Consider the following 21,877-nt stretch of genomic DNA (forward strand, 5'->3'; position numbering starts at 1 on the left):
GGTAAACATTGCAGGGAAATCAAATAACTTTGCATTGGATAGTTACGTCTTACTAATCCCCAGAATTTAGACCCATTTTATATACTGGACCATAAAGATTTATAGCCCTTAGAGTATTTTATTCCAGCTCATGAGACTGTGGCCATTCTCACTATTCATGTAAACATCTACTTTTTTAATTTTTATTTTTTTTTCTGGAAAAAAAAATTCCACTAGTAGTACTGAACTGTAGTATCCATTTGTCCCAAGAATACTATGTTAATTTTCTGCTTAAAACTTGACTCTAAAAATTTGTGACTTTTCTGGTAGTGTGGTTTAATTGTGCTTCTGTATTGGAATATACCATGTATCTGGAGATGGATCCTTTATTAATACTGTGTAGATATTTGAAAGAAAGCCAATCGAAATGTATACTTTATTCAGAGGCAATACCAAGGAGGCCACTGTACAAAAATTTTGGAGGGGAAAAGACACAAGTACTTTAGACACAGAGATTTCAATAAATATGAAGTGTGGCTACAGGATGGCACAGTGGTGTCTAGTAATGATGGATTTCTAATCTTCCCCTATGTTTAAAATATATAGCAGAATGCATGTTCTCTTGGATGGCTTAGAAATGCTTCTTATTAATTGTTTTGGGTGCTTGATTCAGTAACTTGTAGACTCAGTCTTTTTACTCCCAATTACTAAAACAGCATGAGATTAAAGCGAAGGCCTTATTCTGAGATGCACCAAGTATTTCCAGATCATTGATTTCAGAGCAATTTGCAAATATTCAGTTACTTTAAGAAATGTGGGCAGAGTGCTGCTGATGAATGGGATAAATTATTTTTTCTTATCAGTTGTAACACTTATTATGTTGAGCTTTATTGTAATAATAAGCTACTGTAACTAATGAGACTGCAAAACTGTGACTCAAGCAACAGTTCATTTCAGAAGCAGTGGTATCTGTATAGGGAAAAAGCTGATTGTAGATGAGATACTAGAGGTCAATTAATTTCATCTTCCTTTAGGGAAACTGGAGATGACCTACATTATTTTTATTTAGTTCTTATCTTCCTTTCCCACACTTGGAGTAATGATAAGCTGTGTTTCTTTTAGAACCACATTTTAAACACGCCTACTTTTGGTTGGGTTTTTTTCCTATGCAACTTGGGAATTGTTTCTGTTCTGTAAACTTTTTATGTGGCTTCTCTTACTCTGATTTTGGAGATAATTGCCTTTATTTAGTCTTTGAAAGGGTAAGGAGTGTAAATGAGGAATACTTCACTGAGCCAAGCTTTGCACAACTGATTGTCTGGAAGAAATTTTGCAAGGCAATGTTAGCATGCAGTCCAACTGTGTTTCTTGTAATGAAAATGCATGCTTTGCCTCAGGGACATTTGAGCAGAAATCTGTTCATACAAATGTAGCAGAATTTGAATTTGTACCATGTCTTCTCACAAACTGAAACCCATAAGGCTTCACAGAATCAAATGATGTATTAACAAGATTGTAGTAAATATGTAAATGATGAGAGGGAAACAGAACAAAAGCAAGTAATTCCACAAGCAATGGAACTTACAAATACTGGTTTCGAAGAATTTGTGTGTTGTGATTTTATTCTCAGATGTCTTACAAGTTGCAAGCTCTGATCAAAGCTTTTTCTGCATCTGAAATGTTCATAACATCTCTCTAGCATGTGAATTTGTTGAGTACATATAAACTCCATTTCAGCAATTTTCTGCATAGAGCACAAGTAGGATCTTGTTCTTCTACTCATCCTGCAGGTTTTGTGATATTCTCTGTAATTTCATAATGATGATTATTCTGTAAAATTTATTGAAATTAGGTAGGGGTTTCATAGTTGTTTTTGAAAGATAGAGGGACAGACAGGTAAACACCTGAAACTGACTATATTAAAAGCAAAAATAAACATATTCAGACATGAGAGCTGCATAAGCCTCCATTCGCAGAACCAAGCTAACAATTCTGTCAGGTGAAATTTATGATGAACTACTACATTGGCACTTTTTTCCAAAGCACAGGAGCTGGCTAGGTCAGGTCTGAAGCAGAGTTTCATATGTAAATAAATGAACACAAGCATAAATGTAAGTGAAAACCTATGTATGCTGTATCTTTGAAGCAAATGAGTATAAAATATACCAAAGAGGAAATGTTTTGTGAGGTAGTTTGAAAAAAATGCATATTGAAAACAAGAACAATAACTGGATTCTAAAATTAAAGAAAATTCTGTGAAGTGTTTGAAGTTGAGATGTGAGACTGCATGTAAGAGGAAACAGTCAATGAAATTATACACTGACTGGACTAAAAAGAGTTGGGAACTGTGAAGTCCACAAAAACAATGATTGTGATAGTTAAATAGATCTTGATTATGACGAACAGATGTTCCAAACAGTGTAAGAAATTAATCTGAAACTTGTGGAATAGAGATCCTGTCAGCTGCAGAGAAAAGATAGGCTTGGTTCAGCTGAGAGGAATGCAAATAGCAGACATAAAAATGTCCATAAAATAAGAAGATGGAAGGACACTTGTGGAAAGTTGTTCTGATACAAAAGAGAAAGCAGCTTCTGTGCAACAGCAGAGGAAAGTCCCAACTAAACCTACACTGGTTTTGGTGCACAAACAGAAATGCCAGAGCACCTTTTTGCAGAACTTGGCAGGAAAGGGAAAGGTTAAAATTAAGTCTTGTTGAATTTCAGAATTGTGGAAGACTTTTGTTGGCTCTTTTGGAAAGGTAGCTTTTTCAGAATTGAGGGTAGGTACAATACTAGAAGGAATATTTACCATTATTGGTGGGCAGAATAGGAGAGAATTTAAAAACCTTAGGAAGTTTTACAGAAACAATTCCCCCCTCACCATAGTTGCCACATCATAACACGCTTTGTCCTTATGATTCATTTGTGAGTGGGAGCAGCAGCCGCCAGTGAAAATACGAAAGAGCATGCATGGCAAAAAGGAGTCTGAGACCTCCCCAGACCTCACTTGTCAGTGTTACTTAGGCTCTGTCTGTCCTTCCACCGGGTGAAGGAGATGAAATGAGGATCACCAATTAGTTTTTGCAGGCTTTGATGCCTAAGTAAGCTTCCAAAAATCATTCTAAAGCATTCTAGAAAACATCCCTCACATCTGTTAGATACTTTACCCTCTTTTTTTCTTTAGTTAAAGGTTTTGTATTTTATAATGTTGCCACTAAGGTCAGTCAGTTCTTTGGGGAGTAGGAAGATGTTTTTTCCATCTAGGCTGAACTGGCTTCAAGTATGCTTTGTGTGTGTGCATGCATATATCTTTGTCACGTAATAGAGCCAACTATTGGTTTGAAAGCAACAGATGTTTGAAGTGTTAATGCTGGAAGGAAAACTGTTAGCTTTTCATGACTTGTGGTTGGTATCAGTGCTGGTAAAGCCTGAAAGTGGTCCATTTCAGAGTCTGAAACTTTTGCAGGTAGATGGTTTTTTTTGTATTAGTTAAGAGTCTGGAAGTTTCTGTCCTGGGTTGTCTCTACTGCTCACTGTCTTATGTAGACAGGTAGAAAAGATTGTCTCTAAACAACCAGATTAATGATTTACTGGTATAGTATGAATTTTTTGGTTCATCTAACCATCAGATAAATAACAGAAGAGGGGAATGTGCACAAAGCTTTTTCCTGCCTTGAAATAAAGAAGGGGCAAATTACAACTTAAATCCATTTCTCATGTCTGTTTTCTGTTTACTTTTATCATCTGCTCAATACATTCTGTCAAAGAAGCAGTGAAGTTATCAGGATGTAAAGAGACTCAGTAATTCAACCTTCTCGAAGGAAAGCATTGTTACTCATTTACTATGATTTTTGATACGGTTTGAGGATGAAATGTTTGGAATAAAATTCAGCCAAGTCTCATTCAATACCATGCTCTTAGGCACTACTACAGAGCACTGTCAGAAGACTGTATTTAGGTTTATAACATATGAACATAAATTTGTATGTATTTATACATGCATATATGTCACAGAGACAAAAGCACACAAAAATACATAAACCAATTTAAAGAACTTTTTTTTTAATATACTTTAGAAGATTTGTGTGAATGTAAACATTTGGGAAACTTGTGCAGCAGAAGTCACTGTAGGCACTAGCATTTTGACCTCATAAATAAAAATATGCAGGATTATATCTTTCACTTGAAATGTAATGGATGTTTAAAATTTTGTGGAATTTTAATTACTGCTTCTTAGCCTGGCACAACACATGCTACAAATTTCCTAGCAGATTTGTGCATGAGGCATATTATATATGACACCACACTATTTAATTCCACTATTTAATGAAAGGCTACCTATTAAAAATTTTTATAGCCAAACAAGGAATCTCTTGCCATGTAACCATAATGGATGGAAATAATAAGTAAATCACCAGTTTACATGTATGCAAGCAATATTTTCTATATATTATTCATAGCATTTGTATGGTTAACAATTCTAATAAACTATCAAACCCCATTAAAATCTTTTAACATTGTGAGAGTAAGACAAAGAACTCTGCAAGCATAAGGCACAAAACACCCTTGTGCACATCCAACTGTTAGGGACTTCCACAGTTCTGCATTTACTATGACTATAACCTCATGTTCACAATGTGTAAGTAGTGTTCTGCATACTTGCTATGATAATAACCATATTCTCAGAACTCTTTGGACAGCTGTAATAATGTTTCACTGTGTTCCACTGACCCTCATTTTGACTTAGATTTAACACAGCTACAGTCTAAATAGATTAATAGGTTCATATAGTTTAAGAATTAACATGGCAGGTTAATTAAAAACACATTGTAAGGTGCCCCTTTGTAGGCATCTTTCATTCTTCTTGCTGATATAGATTATGTTTATTATGGATATTTTGTACAGAGCATTAGAATAAATAACACAGTATAGTACTGTATTATTAATACCTTTTTTATGGTATTAATCTGTGCTTAAGTGCCAAATGTTTATGCTACTTTAAATGGTCATTTCCTATTTTTGAGTACTGAAGTGCTACAAAGGTGAACTGCCCAGCTAATGTCCTGACCCATTGTAACATAAGTAAATAAAATACTGGTGTGGACCAAAACATTTTCCAACATAAACCTGAAAAACAACAACAACAACATGCAAAACATACTGGTGAATGGAATATATCCACCACACAAATAAAAGTTAAAAGACAAATGGGCAGAGAGAAAATATAGTCACAGACAGATTCCATGTTGATATCTTCTAAAAAATTCCAGAGTGATTAATTCTAGGTGACAGTCAGGTAAAAAGATTGTATTGTACCAGTCAGACACTGGACAGTTCCTGTGTGGTTCAGAAGAGCAAACCACCTGTGTAGTTCAAGTCAGTTTTTTGGTGTCATAATCACATCAATACCATTTTCAGAGACAGAATTACCATCCAGTGGATCTCAGTCCATAGAACATCACAGTTATAGTCAGTCAATCTACTCAGTCACCTCTAGAATTAGGTACAAGGGTGTACATGTCTGAATTGATTATGGAACAGTCACTGGGCTTCCTGCTGAAATAGCTTTGTTGTGACTTTTTTTTTCCTGTTTGATTCTGAAGTGGTATGAGAGTCCTTAATTTTCAGTTTATGCTGTCTTTATGGCTGCTTCGTTCTGTATTGTGATTGTTTAATTCCTGATTTTTCCACTGAATGCTTGTTCCATTCATGGGCACCGAAGTCACTAGACTCTTAGATTGGGAGCAGCAACAGCAAAGACATGACTGGAAATTGAAAAAAAAAAAAAAAAAAGGTTAACACAAATCTTTCAACTCTGCAAATTGCCAGCCATATTTTTCATTCAGAAATGAACAGACGATTCTAGCTGAAGTGAGTGATAGCTGCATGCAGGCAAATTTTTTATCCTAGGATGCAAACAATTCTTGTGATTAAACATCACAAATGCAGCAAATTAGGCCCAGTCTGTGCCTCTTATTTAAGAAAAATTTTCACAGTATCAAAAGGGAAATTTGACTAAGGTAAATAGATTGAGAGCTGGCAGAACTCAATACATATTGTAAGAGCTGTGTTGGGTTTTTTCCCCTCTTTATCACTGCACTTCAAACTTAGGGATCAGTGTGCTGCTTAGCATGTAAAAGAAAATAAGAAAATTCCCCAGCCCGTGACGTAGGTCTCTTCTCACACCTTAGGAGAATATAAATTGTTTAGGAAAAGGGACAGTGAATATATTGAGGTGTATCATTTTTCACAGTTAAGAATAGATGATCATTCAGGATCATACTCCCAGGTTCTTCACAGGCTGGTATGTTCAGTTGTATCTTCTGAAAGGAGCAGAAAGGATTCTTCAGCTATCCTCCCCTCCCTTCACAAAAACTAGTGCCTAATTCTATGTAGATGGAATCTCTACTTTAGGGGAAAGAGTTAGGGCCTCAGAGGAGCAATGACAATATCAGCAGTAGATCCATCACTTCTGTGAACTCAAGGAGAAGGGAGTGTTGCAGAGAGGTAAAGCCAGACTTAAGATATATGTGCTATCTCTCTGTGGGTGGGTATGTAAAATAGCAACAGAGGTAGGGTGAGAAACTCAAATACAAAATGGAAAGATTGCCTGAATTAATGACCTTGATAGTAGAAGGGAAAGAGTAAGCTATACTGAGAAGCTGGGAAGGATTAAATAATAGCTGAAAATTCTTTAATTAGAGTTGTTGGATGGTAATTTTATTTGGAAGGACAAATGGGAAGAATGAACTAATGACATGAGGAGCGGCCTGGTAGTATGCACTGTTACCTCTCCCTTTCACCTGAGGACAAGTTCAGGTATATTATCCTCTCCACAGTTCCCAAATGAAGTAGGGGACTATAAAAAGCAAAGCTGACTTCTTATTTATCATGTGAAAATGCTCCCTTGAAATACTTTGTAAGTCTGAGCAAGCTACAGACAAACGGGTATTCTCTATTCTAATAATTTATTACATTTTTTCAGTAGCTTGCCTATCTGCAGACTTAAAGTTTAGTGATGCAGTCCTGTCGTCTTTTATTTTTCTTTGCAGATAAAGCTGTTTCAGTCTTCCTTTTCCATTTAATTACTTTCTTTACCACTATATGCTCCCATTTTCTTTCTTCCTGTATTGGCTTTATTAGGTGAACTGGGACTTGCAGAGGCACAATGTCACAAGGAAATTATTTTAGCCTTAAAATACGTTTTTATGTGTAGGAACTGGAAAAATGCAGGCAAAAGCCACAATGCATATTTAATTGCCAAAGTCAACTCAGGTGCCTGATTTGGTAATCGAGCCTGAAATTTTTAGTTGTTAATGGGATTGTTTAACTGCAGACAGCTTGGTGTCCTATGTACGTGTTCTTTGACTTCATCTGGAGTGGGAAATATGTTACAAACAAATTCTATTTCATGTACATGTCACATGCAGATAAATAGTACTTACAAGAGCATGTCTGTCTCAGTTTACATGTTTACATATGAGGACTAAGTCAAACTTATTTACTGGTTTAGCATTTCAGATAAAGTGGATAGTTCTTTCAGTTTGGTATGTGTGCTATGTGAGCTGCTAGCTGGTAAACTAGACAATTTATAATCTTTCATTCCTTTGCATGCCTCATCTCCCAGCTGCTAAAAATAGGTAATAACTCAGTGGTTTAATACAGTTCATTAACTGGACATAAAATCTTATCAAGAAGATCTTACCTGGAAACAGTTTTTAAACTTCTTGCTCACAAAATACAGAGCTATTGGGTTTATACAAGAGTTCATGGTTGCCAGGTTGATGCTGATATAATCCAATGGCAGCAAGAAACTAAGCAACAAAAGAGAAAGCAAAACATTTAGACTCTTCATATACTGTAGAAGCGTCCATGCTCTTTGTGGTTACAATATCTTCTGTCACAGAAACTAACTGTCTCTTTCCTAACTCCCTCAATCTAATCTTGTACCATGCCAGGTCTGTAAGAATCTGTCTCACAGAAGTTCATAAAAGCTAGAGGGAAGTGACTGCAATGGTGACAAACAACATTTATTGAAATTATGCTACCCCATTAAAACTGAACCCCCTAAAAATGGATGCAGCTGAAAAGTCATAAAACAAAGCATTTGCTCTTCTAACACCACAGTCACATGCACAATGACATTTCTCACATAAACTCCAAGTGTGCGGCATTTTATTTTTCCAGTATAAACAACTGATTGACATAGAAAATGAAGTACCTGAGCAGTTCACATCTGCCGGGGTCTCTTTCATTGTATACCATTTTCTTCAAAATTCGGCTCAAATGGAGAGGGAACCAGCAGAGAGCAAAAATCACTACTAAACAGAAAACTGTCTTTGCAACTTCTCGACGCTAGAAAAAGAAGTAAAGATAACTGTGACTGAGTGCCTAATTCATATTGGTAGGTGATTGTAGTGTAGTGATGTTGGTGGCAAGGAAATCTAGATAAAGCATGCAAGGATTCCCAAAATGCAGCTTCCAGACTATCTGATGTCCCTGAACCATTTTTTATGGGGCTTGTCATGTTCTTGATTCTGACCATCCTCAACAGCATCTGCTCATCACTGAGACTGGAGCAGCTGGAGGACACAGGTCATTGCCAGGACACTGTAGATGTTAGCCAAGGAAAATCCACAGCTGGTCTTTCCTGAACCTGATTACTTTCCCAGCCCTTCTTTTCCTCTACACTGGATTAGTTTTCTGGCAATCCCTCAGATAAACCTCCTTCTTCAGAAACATGCATAATCTGCAAAAGAACTTTTTCATGTATGAAGGAAACTGGGATCACACCTGCTTGATAAACCGCTTGTACCTATTCTTTTATGTGGGGCAATCTGTAAACCCAAGGCACCTAAATCAATTGGCAATAAAAGTCCCATTCAACCACGTACCTAGTCAGGATATCAAATTCTCTCTGATGTATTATTTTATATTTAGTGTGCATCATGTTACATAAAGAGATACTGCGCAGTACATTAATTTTGCGATGTGATTCTTTCTCTGTGATCTTGATGTTCTTAAGTAAATAGTTCCTCTACAAACAAAATTTTAGAAATGTCTGTATTGCAGATTAATTTCATAATACTTAGGAAATAATTTCAATTTAATGGATAATTTATATGGCTCTAGAGATTTACAGATGTTTTAGTGCATTTTTGACAATGCATACCAGTGGTGTTTCGTAGGCATGGATTTGATAGAAGCACATGAAGGGGTAAGAATACCACTTCTGAAACTGCCACTGTAACGTAACAAATAACAAGCATTACAAGGCTCTGCCATTAAAAAACTTAAAGTCAAATGTGTGATTACAGTAAGTCTTGTTAGGCTTTGAGTACGACTATTATTGTTTCTTCTTTCTTATAATACCAGTTTTTATCAAAACACGAAAAGGATCATGCCTAGACATCAATGTGGACAAGGCTGTAGGAAAGGAAGGAAGGAAGTGCTAAAAGGTGATAGTTAAAAAGACAGGCTCTTGTAAATTGTGCCATAAAGTCATCCTCCAGCAACCACCCTAATTAGCTTGCTGGTCACTGCACATCAGGATGGGAAAGCTGGAGGGTGGATTCCCCCATCCAGTACATGCCATTCTAGTTCTAATGGGTGGAGTAGCTTGCCTGTGGCCTTAGGACAGACTGTGTTGCATGCCCTGGGGCCTGATGAGGGGAAAAAGTGGAGCATCTGCACAAGGGGAGGATTTTCCAGTCTGCCCTGGAATGAACCAGCAGAGGAGGAACCCCTGAGAGAACTCACTCTGATGCAGAGGGGACTGCTTTAGGGATTCACATCTGTGAATGTGGAGTTTGAAAGAAAGAGTGGAATTTGAGGGGCTGATGTTAACGCTGGGGGAAATCTACAGATGGTTTTTAAAATTTCAGTTAGGAATTAAACATCAGACAGTGCTGCAAAAACAGCAAAGTGAGATCTGATGGTTCTGTGAGTGACTTCACTCAATGATCATTTGTACTGTTCTCCTGTTGCTCTTTTCAAAGCAGCTACAGCAGTGGTACTGCAACAGTGCAGTAACCCTGAAAAAAAAAAAATCCACTCTATTCTAAACCATGTTTTCTACAGTTGCTTCTTATATGAAACTAAAGTTACATATCAAAGTGTGCCAAAAGTAGGGAGGACCCATGAAGTCATATCTTTATGAATAAAAAGAAACATTTTTTTGGCAAATCTTTGTAGTTAAATTTCAAAGCATTTAGCCAGTAGTGATCTGAGGTTAAAGAGCAGGAGAGTACAGTAATCATACATACTTAAGAAAAGAAACTGGCTAGTTTCCTGAGCGTACTGTCTTCAATACCTCCTTATACTATGATTTAGTCTTGTGTTCTGGGCTTAAATGAATACCTTAACGTCATAAATAACCTACATCCTCACTTTCTATTTCTGTAATTTACTGTATTCAAGTACACTTTGAAACATTTCTAAGATAACCCAAAGAAAGAACAACAGTATTTTCAAACAATGGTGTTCCTAATATTTACCTGCTTAAGGTGTTCACTGAGAGCGATTCTCAAGTTGCTGTTTCTTCTGTTTAACATTTCACAAGTCATTAGCGTATAAAAGATGGCAGTACATGCCAGTGGCATGCAGAAATAGAAACCAAACAGCCACCAATCCTTTGCATCTTTGTAAAACTGTTGATAAGATAAAGAAAAGAGATTATATTTTCTTACTGTTCAATGAAAAGTACCACAGAAAGGTCTTGGAAAGTGTGATGGTACGCTGGTATCTGTCTATTGGTAAACAGCACAAATGATGTAAACGTCCTTATTGTTGATCTGTTTTGAACCAACATCAAAATGGGAATTCTGGCAGTGTAAACACTTATTTTACCTTATGGATAGCCTGCCTGTACCTTTGTTGCAATCTCTCTTGGGTTGAAATTAATTTTTTTTGGTTGTGTTTTCTGAACACTTAACACTCATTCATGAAAACTGGAATCCAGTTTCATGAAAAAGACATGCCAAAATGTAGACAGTGTCAGTTCGAGATAACAAATCTTACTAAAAGCCTGTCTCAGGAAATGCCATTTACCTCTACAGCTTCTGTCCTGATTCCAAAAAAGGAAAATTCAAAATGTCTTGTAAGTTCAATCACCTTTTGTTATCAGTGAAAAGATTGGTAGTTGGTTTGCTTATGTACTGGGCAGATAGGAGCCACTTCATAAGCGTTTGTCTGATATATATGCAAAGCTTAAGACGGGTGGCTTCTAGTGGTACATTTACTTTTAACCCTTTACCTGCCATTCATATGATTTGCCTTTTGTGACAGGACACTGAAGGGCTTGATAGAGTAGTACTTTGCCGTGTAATTTTAAGTGTTAGCTGTGATTTAAGCTGTGGTTTAAGTTAATACATTTATGTATTATGGGAAATACTCCATTTGACAAAACATTTAAAATTACTCTTCTGTAGACGATTATATTTTCAGACTTGAGAAAATGTTGTATCTTGGTTTTTGACTTTGATGCTTAGCCAAAAGTGTGCACTGAAATATGACATTTTAAATACTTCCTGTCTCTATGTTATTAGTCACTGAGATGGATGTGTGTAAAAGGGAACCTTCTTTCTCACAATCTTTCCCCTAGCTTGTTTATTCCTAGTGGATGTGCTCTTGTAACATCACAGTTCCCACACCAAATGTCAAAATGCTAATAACTGAGGATTATATGAATCCTGTTTGAAAAAGTCAAACTTTTGACATCTTGTTTACTTTTAAAACTAATGGTACTAAACGTTGAAAGATGAAAAAAATGGATGCAATTAATAGACTAGTATTTAATAATGTTCATTTTTAAATCTGTTTTAGTTACACTAGAAAGTTGATTTACTAAGAAAAGGGAACGCTTTTGATTTTTCTCCCTCTGCCCTAACACAGCTGCTTACAGAGCTCACTAATTTAGAGTATGCTGCTGGTATCTAGGCCACAACCCCACCTCACAGGGCATTTTGAATTGTGTTGATTAGCTTGTTTCCTCCTCCTCATTAGCCTCATCCCTGTGTGAGGAGGGGCTACAGTCTGCTGCATAGTTGCACTCTCCTTGGGGCTACAATTTCCCCCACTGGGAACAGAGCTTCTGCCAGCAGAAAACGAGAAAAACAATATGCCTCATATTTGAAGAGTTTGTACTGAGGGGAAATCCAATTACCACTCTTTCTGTAGAGAAAAGGATTGCTAATACATGGAGACAATTATCTTTTCCGTGGCAAATTCCTCCAAGTCAGACTAGAATCATATTGGTTGGGCAGCACAAGAAAATGTGTGCTCTGTGAATCCATGCTATGTTTACAAGGAAAACTTTCTGTTGTATCAGTCTACCAGCTTTTGTGAGCATTGCCTGCCAGTCAAGAAAACACACGCATAGAGTTCTGTGTTACAACCCTGACCAGTGCATCAATTCTGTATGAGGACCTGGCTTTGTGAGGTTGTAAAACCTACAAGAAAACGTCTGTAAATGATTAATTGTGGAATCTGAGTTTCACAAAGCTTACATCAAAGCACAAAATTGGGTTGATTTAAGAGAAGTAGACATTCCTTTGTTTGTCTTGAAAGCCCACATGGAACTGGTTTTCTACAGGAAATGTGCATTTTAAACAAGTTTCCTAGTGCACTCACCCTCTTGGGAATCATGGTCTAGCATGAATCTTTTAAGTCTTTCAAGGATAGCTTTAAACGTGAATAAAGCTCCTATTAAAAACAAAATTTAATTATAAGTCCTTCCCAAAGTTTAGTAATTGTTTATTGTGGTGTTTGTGGTAGTAGATACTATAGTTAAGGTTAAAATGGTATTTCCATTTTAATCTCATGTTTGTACTTGCTTGCAACGCATTGAAACACAACACTCTCCATTTTGACTGGCATGTCCAACATTTACTCTCGGCTTGGATGTAAATGCTGGTTTGTCTCCTCGAAAATCAAACTGGTGTGGGGAGATTTGGAGCTTTTGAATTATGCAGAGCAAGTAAAAGATACTAATTCCTGCTAATAAAACAAAACAAGCTATTCTACTTACCACATTAAGAACAGAATAATAATCATTAAAGTTAGCATGCCTGTGGAAGACCTGAACTGTAGTGTTTTTGGGAAAAGGGAAGAGAAAACTATTCTTTTTCTTAGGGAGAGAAGTGAAGATTGTGCAGGCGCATTTGTGGAGAAAAACAACTATTACAAAAGGGAAATTTGCTGCAGTGTGCATTTCATAAATCATATTCTTCTAACTACAGTATCTACAGTCATATAGTCTGTAGAGTTTAGAAACAAATGTATAGTAAGTCCTGGGGAATTCCTCTCCATTTTCACCTGCATTAATTATTTCCATTAGAGAATTTCTTTTGTCTTCTCTTGCAATTGTCTCTTGTTCTTTCTGCCATCCCTGCAGTTTGTGTAACCCTGCCAAAGTTGGGGATGTTCCTCTGAAAAACTCTAATCATCCACACTTTTTATTTTCTAAATTTCCTAGCTCCGTTTTGCCCTATCCTTCCCAATTCCAGCCCAAGCCACATTCTGATCCAATAAAAGAAGAAGTGCCAGACATTCAAAAAAGAGAAACTTTGCACTCTATCATGAAAAAGTCTAGTCTGGAAAAAAAATATGGAGTTTCCCTCAAGACTTAAGGCATTGCACTATCTGTCTTCTCTGACACAAAACAGAATATTACTCTTTTTTTATTACTGGGTGAATGGTGGCTGGCCCTTCTTTGGATTCGCAAAGAAAAAGTTAAGATACCACTTTCCCATTTTCTCAGTGTAAGACCAGGCAGAAAATAACTATGCCCCCATGCAGTAAAGATCTATTAATTCTGTAGTGACTACTCACCTGTCTTGCTTTGAACAAGCTAATGTAGGTATTGGCAACTGTTAAGCTGCAGTAGCACAGAGGATGAGGGCTATGAAACATGCCAAAGAAGCCTGGTATGTCTTAGGCACTTCTCTTGCTCTTGAGTAGCTGTATCTACATGACAGTTAACAGTGCCCAAGCTACCTAGGTTGGAGATGTGAGTCTGTCAGATTTGTAGTCATGTTTTTTTGTAAAGGAAGGGATTATTCTCTGCTTGACTTTGTAAGTGCATATAGAATAGGAGAAGTTATGTTAGAGCATGGCCCCACCCTTTTCTTTATCTGCCAAAAGAGCTGGCTACAGCATGCAAAATGATGACTAATCATGGTAAAACATGGTTTTTGACAGTTACAAGCTCTAAGATGTTATACCTAGAAACACAATACCTTCCAAGGCTCTGGCTACCCTGATACATCTCTTGATTGTACTTTAAGCAGGCCCAAATTGCAAATTTCTGTATTAAGAATCCTCAGCAGTGAAGAAATTAAAATGTTGTAAAGTCCCATTTAGTATCTCTGGCTGAAAGTAGAGACAGACCCGTGTACATGAAGGATCCTCTTCGCACCAATATACATTAGAATACATTTTGCACTTTAATGGATGAATAAAGTGTATTATAATCCAGTATCTCAATTGTCTAACCTATATACTGTGGATTCCAAAAAGAGAAGAAAGGATGTTACTTACCAACATAAAATTATTTGTAGGATTGAGCATGCACGTAACATAACCTTCATCCTTGTATCTGAAAGGTACCACAGCAAAACCAATTGCTTCTGGAATAGCCAGTATGAAGGACAGAAGCCAAATGGAGAAAATCTCAATAGCAGTAATCATAGGGATTCCAATTCCCTGAACACGGCTCCACGAGGCAACTGCTCTGTACCTGAAAGAGACCAGTATAAGAGGCCTTAGTTTCCAACCTTCAGTTTCTTAAATTGAGACATCTTAGACTTGCCTTGCTTGTTTTTTCTGCCTGTTCCAGGGGCTCTGCCAGCTGTCAAGCCACCTAGGACACAGCAGAGCTCATCAAGGGGGGGTAGTGGAGAGCTGGCTGCAACTGTACTACTTAGGTACAGGACTGTGTGGAATTCTGCAATGTGGACTACGCTAATGATTTCTAATTAAAGTAGGCAAGGTTTGTGAGGACAGACTGTACCTTCCACTAGATCAGCTTACATAACAGAAGAAAAAGAGCTTCCAGGCACACAGGCTGTTCTAATGGATACAAAAGGTCTATCTCCTTCAGCTGCCTCAGCTGTAATAGCAGTGCTATCTGAAGTTGTCAGCTTCCATGCAATGAAATACTGTGAAAATACTCTTCATTAAATGAAAATGAATTTCTTCTATTTACACTACTGAATGTTAAAAATGCTGGGTTTATGTAGCATATTCTGTATTTGTCTTAGACTACAGCTGAGTGCTAGTTAGGTCTTTCTTACAGCTATCTCAGCCTCTGCATCACCTTTCTGATGAGAAACTGAAGCGCACGGGTAAAAAGACTGGATGTGGCAAAACCAACATATTTTCGCACTACTTTATCCCTTAGATAGCAAGTTGCTCTGTAAAAAGTGGAATTATTGAAACCTGCTTTCCTATGTGTATGTGTCTCAACTGTAATCTTGGTAAAAGGTGAGAACTCTTAAAGAAGTTTCAAAGATGGCCCATGCATTTCTCCTTTTTCCTCTTCCTCTCTTTACCTTGTCTGTCCCTCCAACGCTGGAGGATTCTTGTTACCAGGCTGCAGCCCTTCCCCCAGTCAGGGAACTGAGAGTGTCTTTCTCCTCTACTTGTCTCCCAGTTTTCAAGGAACTTGTAGCAATTTATTAGCTTTGAGACCTCAACCTCTCTGCCAACTCTGGTCAACAGTTATTTGGAGAAGACTGATAGGCATACAATACAGAGTACAAACCAGTCCATAAATAAAATTTTCAGTAGCAGACTTAACTGTTGTCTAGCAATAGCTGCAGTAAACGAGTTACTTAGCATTTCTAACAATTTAGCAAAGACAGTGCTATCTAAAAATTATGTTGGAGAGCTTTCTGTCACTGGTGATGTAACAGTTTCTAAACTGTTTATTTTAATTCCCCAAAATAATAGCACCTTCCCATTTGGAATTACAGTGCTACATAGATGTATCATGGCATCCAGTAGTGAAATAGTCTTTAGTTGAGGAGAAAAAAAGTCAAGAAAGGTTGTTCATCTGCTTTAAAAAATGTCAGAATAAGAAGTCACTGAAGCAGATTATAAATGGTAGGGAGCTGTGTCATTTTACTGACTATGGCAAGTATTCTTTTCTTCCTCAGACATACCCTCATTTTCTGCCCCCTAGACTCCTGGCAGATACATTTGGATATGTGCAGCTGCCACCTTTATTCTTAACACCTTTCCAAGGCATGAGCCAAGGTTAAGCTTTTCAGAGAAAAGCAAATGGGGAGGGGGGTTGTAGCTGATGACAGCAGCTAACTGGAGTACAAAAGGGCATACCAGCAGGCACAAGGAAGGTGAAAGGTATGGGGAAAGGAGATGCCCTCAACAGACCAGGAGGACACAGTTTGTAAGTATGTAGGCTCTGAGTTGCAGGGATGGGTGAGGTTTGGCAAGGGAATGAAAGAACAGGGGAATTTAGATCAGAAAGCTTTAGGTTGGAGGACTAGGTTGTGCAAGGGTTAGGGTGGGATGGCAGAGACGTGATTGGAAGGAATACAGAGTTTTGGCGTGGGCTTGAAGGCTCAGGGATAACAAGGGTTTAAGAAAAAGAGTAGTTGAGAACTCTGGGTTAGGATGCTTTGAGTGTACTTGGAAGCATTGGATTTTGAGTTTCTGAGATAGAAGGAATAAAGAGCTTCCGATGGGAAAAAACATTAGTTAAGTGATACAGGACCTAGGCTACAGAGATCAGTAAAATTTAGAGTTATTAAAAGGCTTCCTCACCCCTTCTCTAACCAAGACACTAATTTGGGATTCACACACATAGCATTTCTTCTGATTTCCTGTATCACATCCCCTTTTTAGTTTGGAAGTGTGCTTCTTAACAGGATGGAAGACTTGTGAATTAAATCCCCTGCAGCCTCGATGTTACAGGAAGGAAGACACATGAATGCAAGATCAGGCCGTAATCCCCTCACAAAAACTTCAGAAAACATTATTACAGAACATCACTGGAAGGTGTCAGAGCTTTGTATGCCGTCATTCTTGCAGTAAACAGACTAGAAACTTTTGTTTTGATATCTATAGCAATATCATACACAGCATAGTAACAGGTGTACTATAGACAGGTTCTTAGTACATAATTTTAACAGAAATGTATGTATAAAGATTTTGAACATATAAAAGCAAACTACATTTTGGACTTGCAGATTAAAAATAAAAACATCTTCTAAAGGCATCCTTATCTTCAAAGAATATCAGAAAGGAGTGAGGCAATGGTTCACTCATGGGGAGGAGGTCTAAGAGGTTGGAATTCTGAGAGCGTTGAAACAAATAAACTGTACTGAGATAATTGAGAAAGTAACATTCAGCATCATATCTTCTCACACATATTTATTCATATTAAAATTCAAATTTAATTTTAAATAATTTGTGATCCTCTCATATTTCGTTTTACCAAATATCAAATATTGGCTTTAATGACTAAATGAAATATTCATAGAAACATAACTTTTCACACAAATACTCAAAGATTTGTGAACTTTGGAAATTTAACAATCAATTTGAAGTTTACTTTATACTGACTGGCAATTTTATAGTCTGTCCCATCAGCTGCACGAGGTACATGATACTATCTCATCCTTGACTGAATGATGTTCTTAGCAAACAGGGGCATGTAGACTGTACATATTTTTCAAGTAAGAAATGCAAAGTTTGTGTTATGTCACCTGTGTAACTATGTAAGTGTCAACAAATGGGTCGTAAATTGTGAATCCAATTCTGTCCTTTCTTGCATTTTTGTACCTGTTCAGTTTGAGTTATGTCTGTTTTCCACATGAGAAGATCAGTATGCACAGCAGTAAGGATTTGGGTCCTGTATGTATTTTATTAGCAATTTTTTTTCCATTCACAATTAAAATAACTATCAGATAAGGAATTATTGACTGAAGAATTTTATGAATGGTTTCAGCTAAAGCATAAGAAGCTCAGTAATTAGATCAGAATTTGCTGAATGCATATTACCCTGCAATTACTTGGTCTTTTTACTCACTGCTGTAAGAGTGATTTGAAAAATAGTGGTAGTATAATGTTTAAAGTGGGTGTTCTGTGAGTTATGTAATATATAGAATCTTTGTCTAGCCACAAACCTCCCATAATTAGGAGTGGGAAAATACTGCAGGGTTTATTTCCTTCATACTTAGAAAATACAGGATGTCTGCCAGGGAACTGACATAAAATACATGCATCGTGCATTACATTTAATTCTCCAATCCAAAATCTCTGTATGTGTGTTTTGTTTTACTTTTCTTTTTCCTGTTTGTTTCCCTTTTGTCTCCAACCTTGTCTAAAATATTCAGTTCTTTTCCAGGTCATTTCCTTTTCTCTGTTTAATGCTGTGGCTCCTTTTCTCCCTCCCCTTTTCATTTTCTACTGCTCATGCATGTGCTGTCAACTTTAGTATATTGTGCTCTTCAGTTGCTCTCTCTCCTCTGTTTTCTTCTCCTCCCTCTTCTCGCATTCTTCCTACTTGCCTTTTTTTTTTTTCCTCTCCCTCCTGCTACTTATCCATATAGATTCACAGTATTTAAGGACAAGGGATCATTACATCATGAAGTATACATACATACAATTAAATATTTTGCACTCCTATCTAGTTATAACTTGCTTAAAGCATTTCTTTCAGAAGGACATCCTGTCTTGATCTGAGAATATTAAGAGCAGGACACCTTCGCCTTTCCCGGCTGGTTTCTTCTTGTAGTTAATCACCCTCATTGTTAAAATGTGTACCTTATTTTCATTTGGAATCTGTCTGGCCGAAACCTTGTTCTATAGGTTCTTATTATATCTTTCTTTGCTAAGCTGAAGACCCCATGGATATCTGATACATCATCTGTATTTCAGTACTTGGATATTATGTTTAAGTGGCTCCTTAAGTATCATTTTTGATAAGCAACAACTTGAGATCTGTAAGGCCACTGAATCATTTTTGATGCTTTTCTATGCCCTCTCCATGATTTCATTGTTCTTTGGTAAAGAATAATTCTAGAAATCTAGTTAACCTTCCAGTATTGATCTCATTAATGCAGCATGGTTGTGGTTTTTGCTGTGGCTCACATTAGTTTTTGGAACAATTTGGATTAATTTTACCATAGTGGTATCTAATCAGAATTAAAAAAGAAAATGTATTGTGGGCCTTATGAAAAGAAATCAAGGAGTATATGAAAATTAAATTATGGGCTATAGCTTGTCTGTGAACTCTCGGTCCCCTATGCTTGCTGTCTTACAGAGTAGGTACTTTTGTTTCCCTGTTTCTTTTGACTGCATTAGAAAATTAGTTGTTGAAATGGCCCACGAGTATAACATATTTCTGTCCTCAAGTATCATCAGCCCTTTATAGGAAGGAAAAGCAATACAGAAAAGATAAGAGACTTTATCAAGGATGTAAGAAGCAGTCACTGTCAAGATTAGTGTCAGAACAGTTCCTAAATGACACTACTACTGTTGCTGATATCAATCTATTCGTCTTTGTTGTGAGACATCACAGCTGTTCTTCATTTTAAAGATAGCCAGCAGTATGTATGTTGATTGCAAAGCTCTTAATAAAATAAAGCTCTTGGAGATTTGTTTCAGTGGTAAAATCTTGACTTCCCTAATACACTTACTGGAAGTTAGGCCAAATGAAAGTACCTACCTACTCTGAGATTACTGTTCTATACAATTTGGTATGCAGAGGCAAGAAGAGGGTGTATACATATTAAATGAGACCCATATCTTCACTCTTCTTCTTAAAACCATTTCTTCATCAAAATCATTATGCCTGAGACATATGTAAGAGTAAAAGCTCAGGAAGGGAAATATCCTTCCTCTTAGTCACAGTCAGACACTGTTTAGAGAAAGAGTCAGACTACCATCACCATCATGAACTAGCATTTAAAAATGTCTGAGAAGCATCTGAAACAAATGTGAGCTTCCTCTGAAGGGTGAATGGCTGGTTTGGTGTTTTCTGTCAGCCTCTTAAAATCCTCTCCACCTGTGAGTGGACATTGTTCCCCTTGGGCATGCACAGTTAAACCTTAACACACTGCCAGTGCAAGTCGCTTTTGTGTGAGGGGCAGTAGTAATGACTGGAGTTTCACCGTAGGGTGTAGTTAGCACAGAAAACAGTCCTTGTAGGAAAAAAAATATCTTGTTCTAAATTAGGCTGTAGTCTGCAAGAGGGACAGGAGTCAACAATTATCAAAGCTATGGAGCTTTGAATTCATTATACCAATTGACTCTATCTTTTTCTACCTTGTAGAAAGCAATTCTATATACAGACACCCAAAATAACTATCAATGAGATAGTTTTCAGGAGCTTTTTAAAGAAAAAAATAACTTGCCTGTAGATCAGAAACAGTCCAGCTGTGACAGCACACAATTCCGTATTTACTCATTTTTCATACTAAAAAGCAAACAGTAGGTGATGTGGAATTTTGTATTAATGTGACTATGCTACTTTCAGCACCTGATCTAACTTGTTGAAGGTGCTCTCTGATCCTGATTTTATGTTGATTTAACCTAGATATACTTCATGTTAGCCAATATCAGAATCTGGCTGTACACATCTGTTTTCTAACACACATTCTCTGCAACCATTTACTAGAGTAGCACCAGATGATAGAGACTATGTCCTTGGCAAAGTGTGCAAACTGAGGGAGGAAATTAAATAGTCTGAGTCTGATCCCATACAAGAATTTATACTCAAATGGAAACAGCATTTGGTTGTTGTGAGGATTAGCAAATCAGTGCTTGTAAAAATATATATATGCATATATAAAGTGGTAGCTTCAGCTGACTTAATTCCAATTTATGAAAGTGCATGTAACAGTAGGACTAAATCTAGTGAAACTGCATTGGTCAGGACTTACCTAACTGTTTCATATGTGCTTGATCTATGATTTATTCCTTAGAGCAGTCCATGGGATTGTATTTTATGCTGGGCAGATATTGTTTGAGAAAGAGAATTCTTTTTATAGTTGTCAGACTCAAAAATGGAAATAGAACACTTGCCTATATTACTTTTTTTTTGTTTCTGGCTTCAGCTAATGAGTTACTTATGCAAGAAGGAACTGTGTTTCAGCTACAGATACTACTAAGTTACCTATCCTTTGCAAACCTTGTACATCAACTTTTTATGTAAAAACAAACCCGGATTAATTTTAAAGTTTCTTTTACCTTTGCATTGCTGTACTAATACCCATAATATTTTTTATTTATCAATATTTACTGTATCAGAATTACTGATATTTTGGATGAGAACATGATCAAGTAAACTCAAGACCAATAAAAATAGCTTTTTCACAAGTCAAGTCTTCATCTGCTATTGCCTTGTATGTATGAAGAGAAAAAGCATAAAGAATAATGTTCAAAAGCATCTTAGCTGTTGTTCTATCAAAAAGTTTATGTATGTTCCCAAGCACTTTTAGCAGAGGCATTAATTTCCAAACTATCAATGCAAGTTTCCAACATGTTTTTCAATAAAACTCGTTTAGTTATAAAAGTTATCAAAATAAATGCTGTAATTATGGTCCATAGGCAGTGAGTTGAAAAAATTGTTTTTAAGACTAAAGATTATGATCCTGTTCAAATACAAGACAAACATGAAGTCATATGAAAGAAAGAAGTCTGAATACTGAGTCAAATCCTGATAAATTATTGTTTGGTAAAGGAAATTGAAAGAATGCTTCATTAGAGCTTTTAAATACCTTTAAAAAAACCTCTAAATTTAATTAGTCCAATGGCTTCATATTGTACTTTGAGCCACAGATGTGGTGCTTTGTTACAGTCAGGATATCAAAAACCACAATGTAAGTTACATCTATACTGTGGTCTGCCTGCTAAGAAGACCATACTGAGTT

At 36.8% G+C, this 21,877-nt stretch overlaps 1 protein-coding gene across 2 annotated transcripts in view; it reads right to left on the minus strand.

Moving 5' to 3' along the window:
* Nucleotides 1-398: 398 nt before the first annotated feature.
* Nucleotides 399-21,877, minus strand: part of EDNRA (endothelin receptor type A) — a 38,107-nt gene continuing 16,628 nt past the window's right edge. For both annotated transcript variants that reach the window (XM_075035216.1, XM_075035228.1), the window contains exons 4-8: nt 14,517-14,715; nt 10,475-10,627; nt 8,200-8,333; nt 7,684-7,792; nt 399-5,743 (exon numbers count right to left, since the gene is read on the minus strand). In XM_075035216.1, the coding sequence (XP_074891317.1) occupies nt 5,603-5,743; nt 7,684-7,792; nt 8,200-8,333; nt 10,475-10,627; nt 14,517-14,715 (736 nt within the window). In that variant the 3' untranslated portion in view covers nt 399-5,602. The remainder of the gene's footprint in view (nt 5,744-7,683; nt 7,793-8,199; nt 8,334-10,474; nt 10,628-14,516; nt 14,716-21,877) is intronic.

The sequence above is a fragment of the Buteo buteo genome, chromosome 1, assembly GCF_964188355.1.
Source record: "Buteo buteo chromosome 1, bButBut1.hap1.1, whole genome shotgun sequence".
In the NCBI taxonomy this organism is placed as follows: Eukaryota; Metazoa; Chordata; class Aves; order Accipitriformes; family Accipitridae; genus Buteo; species Buteo buteo.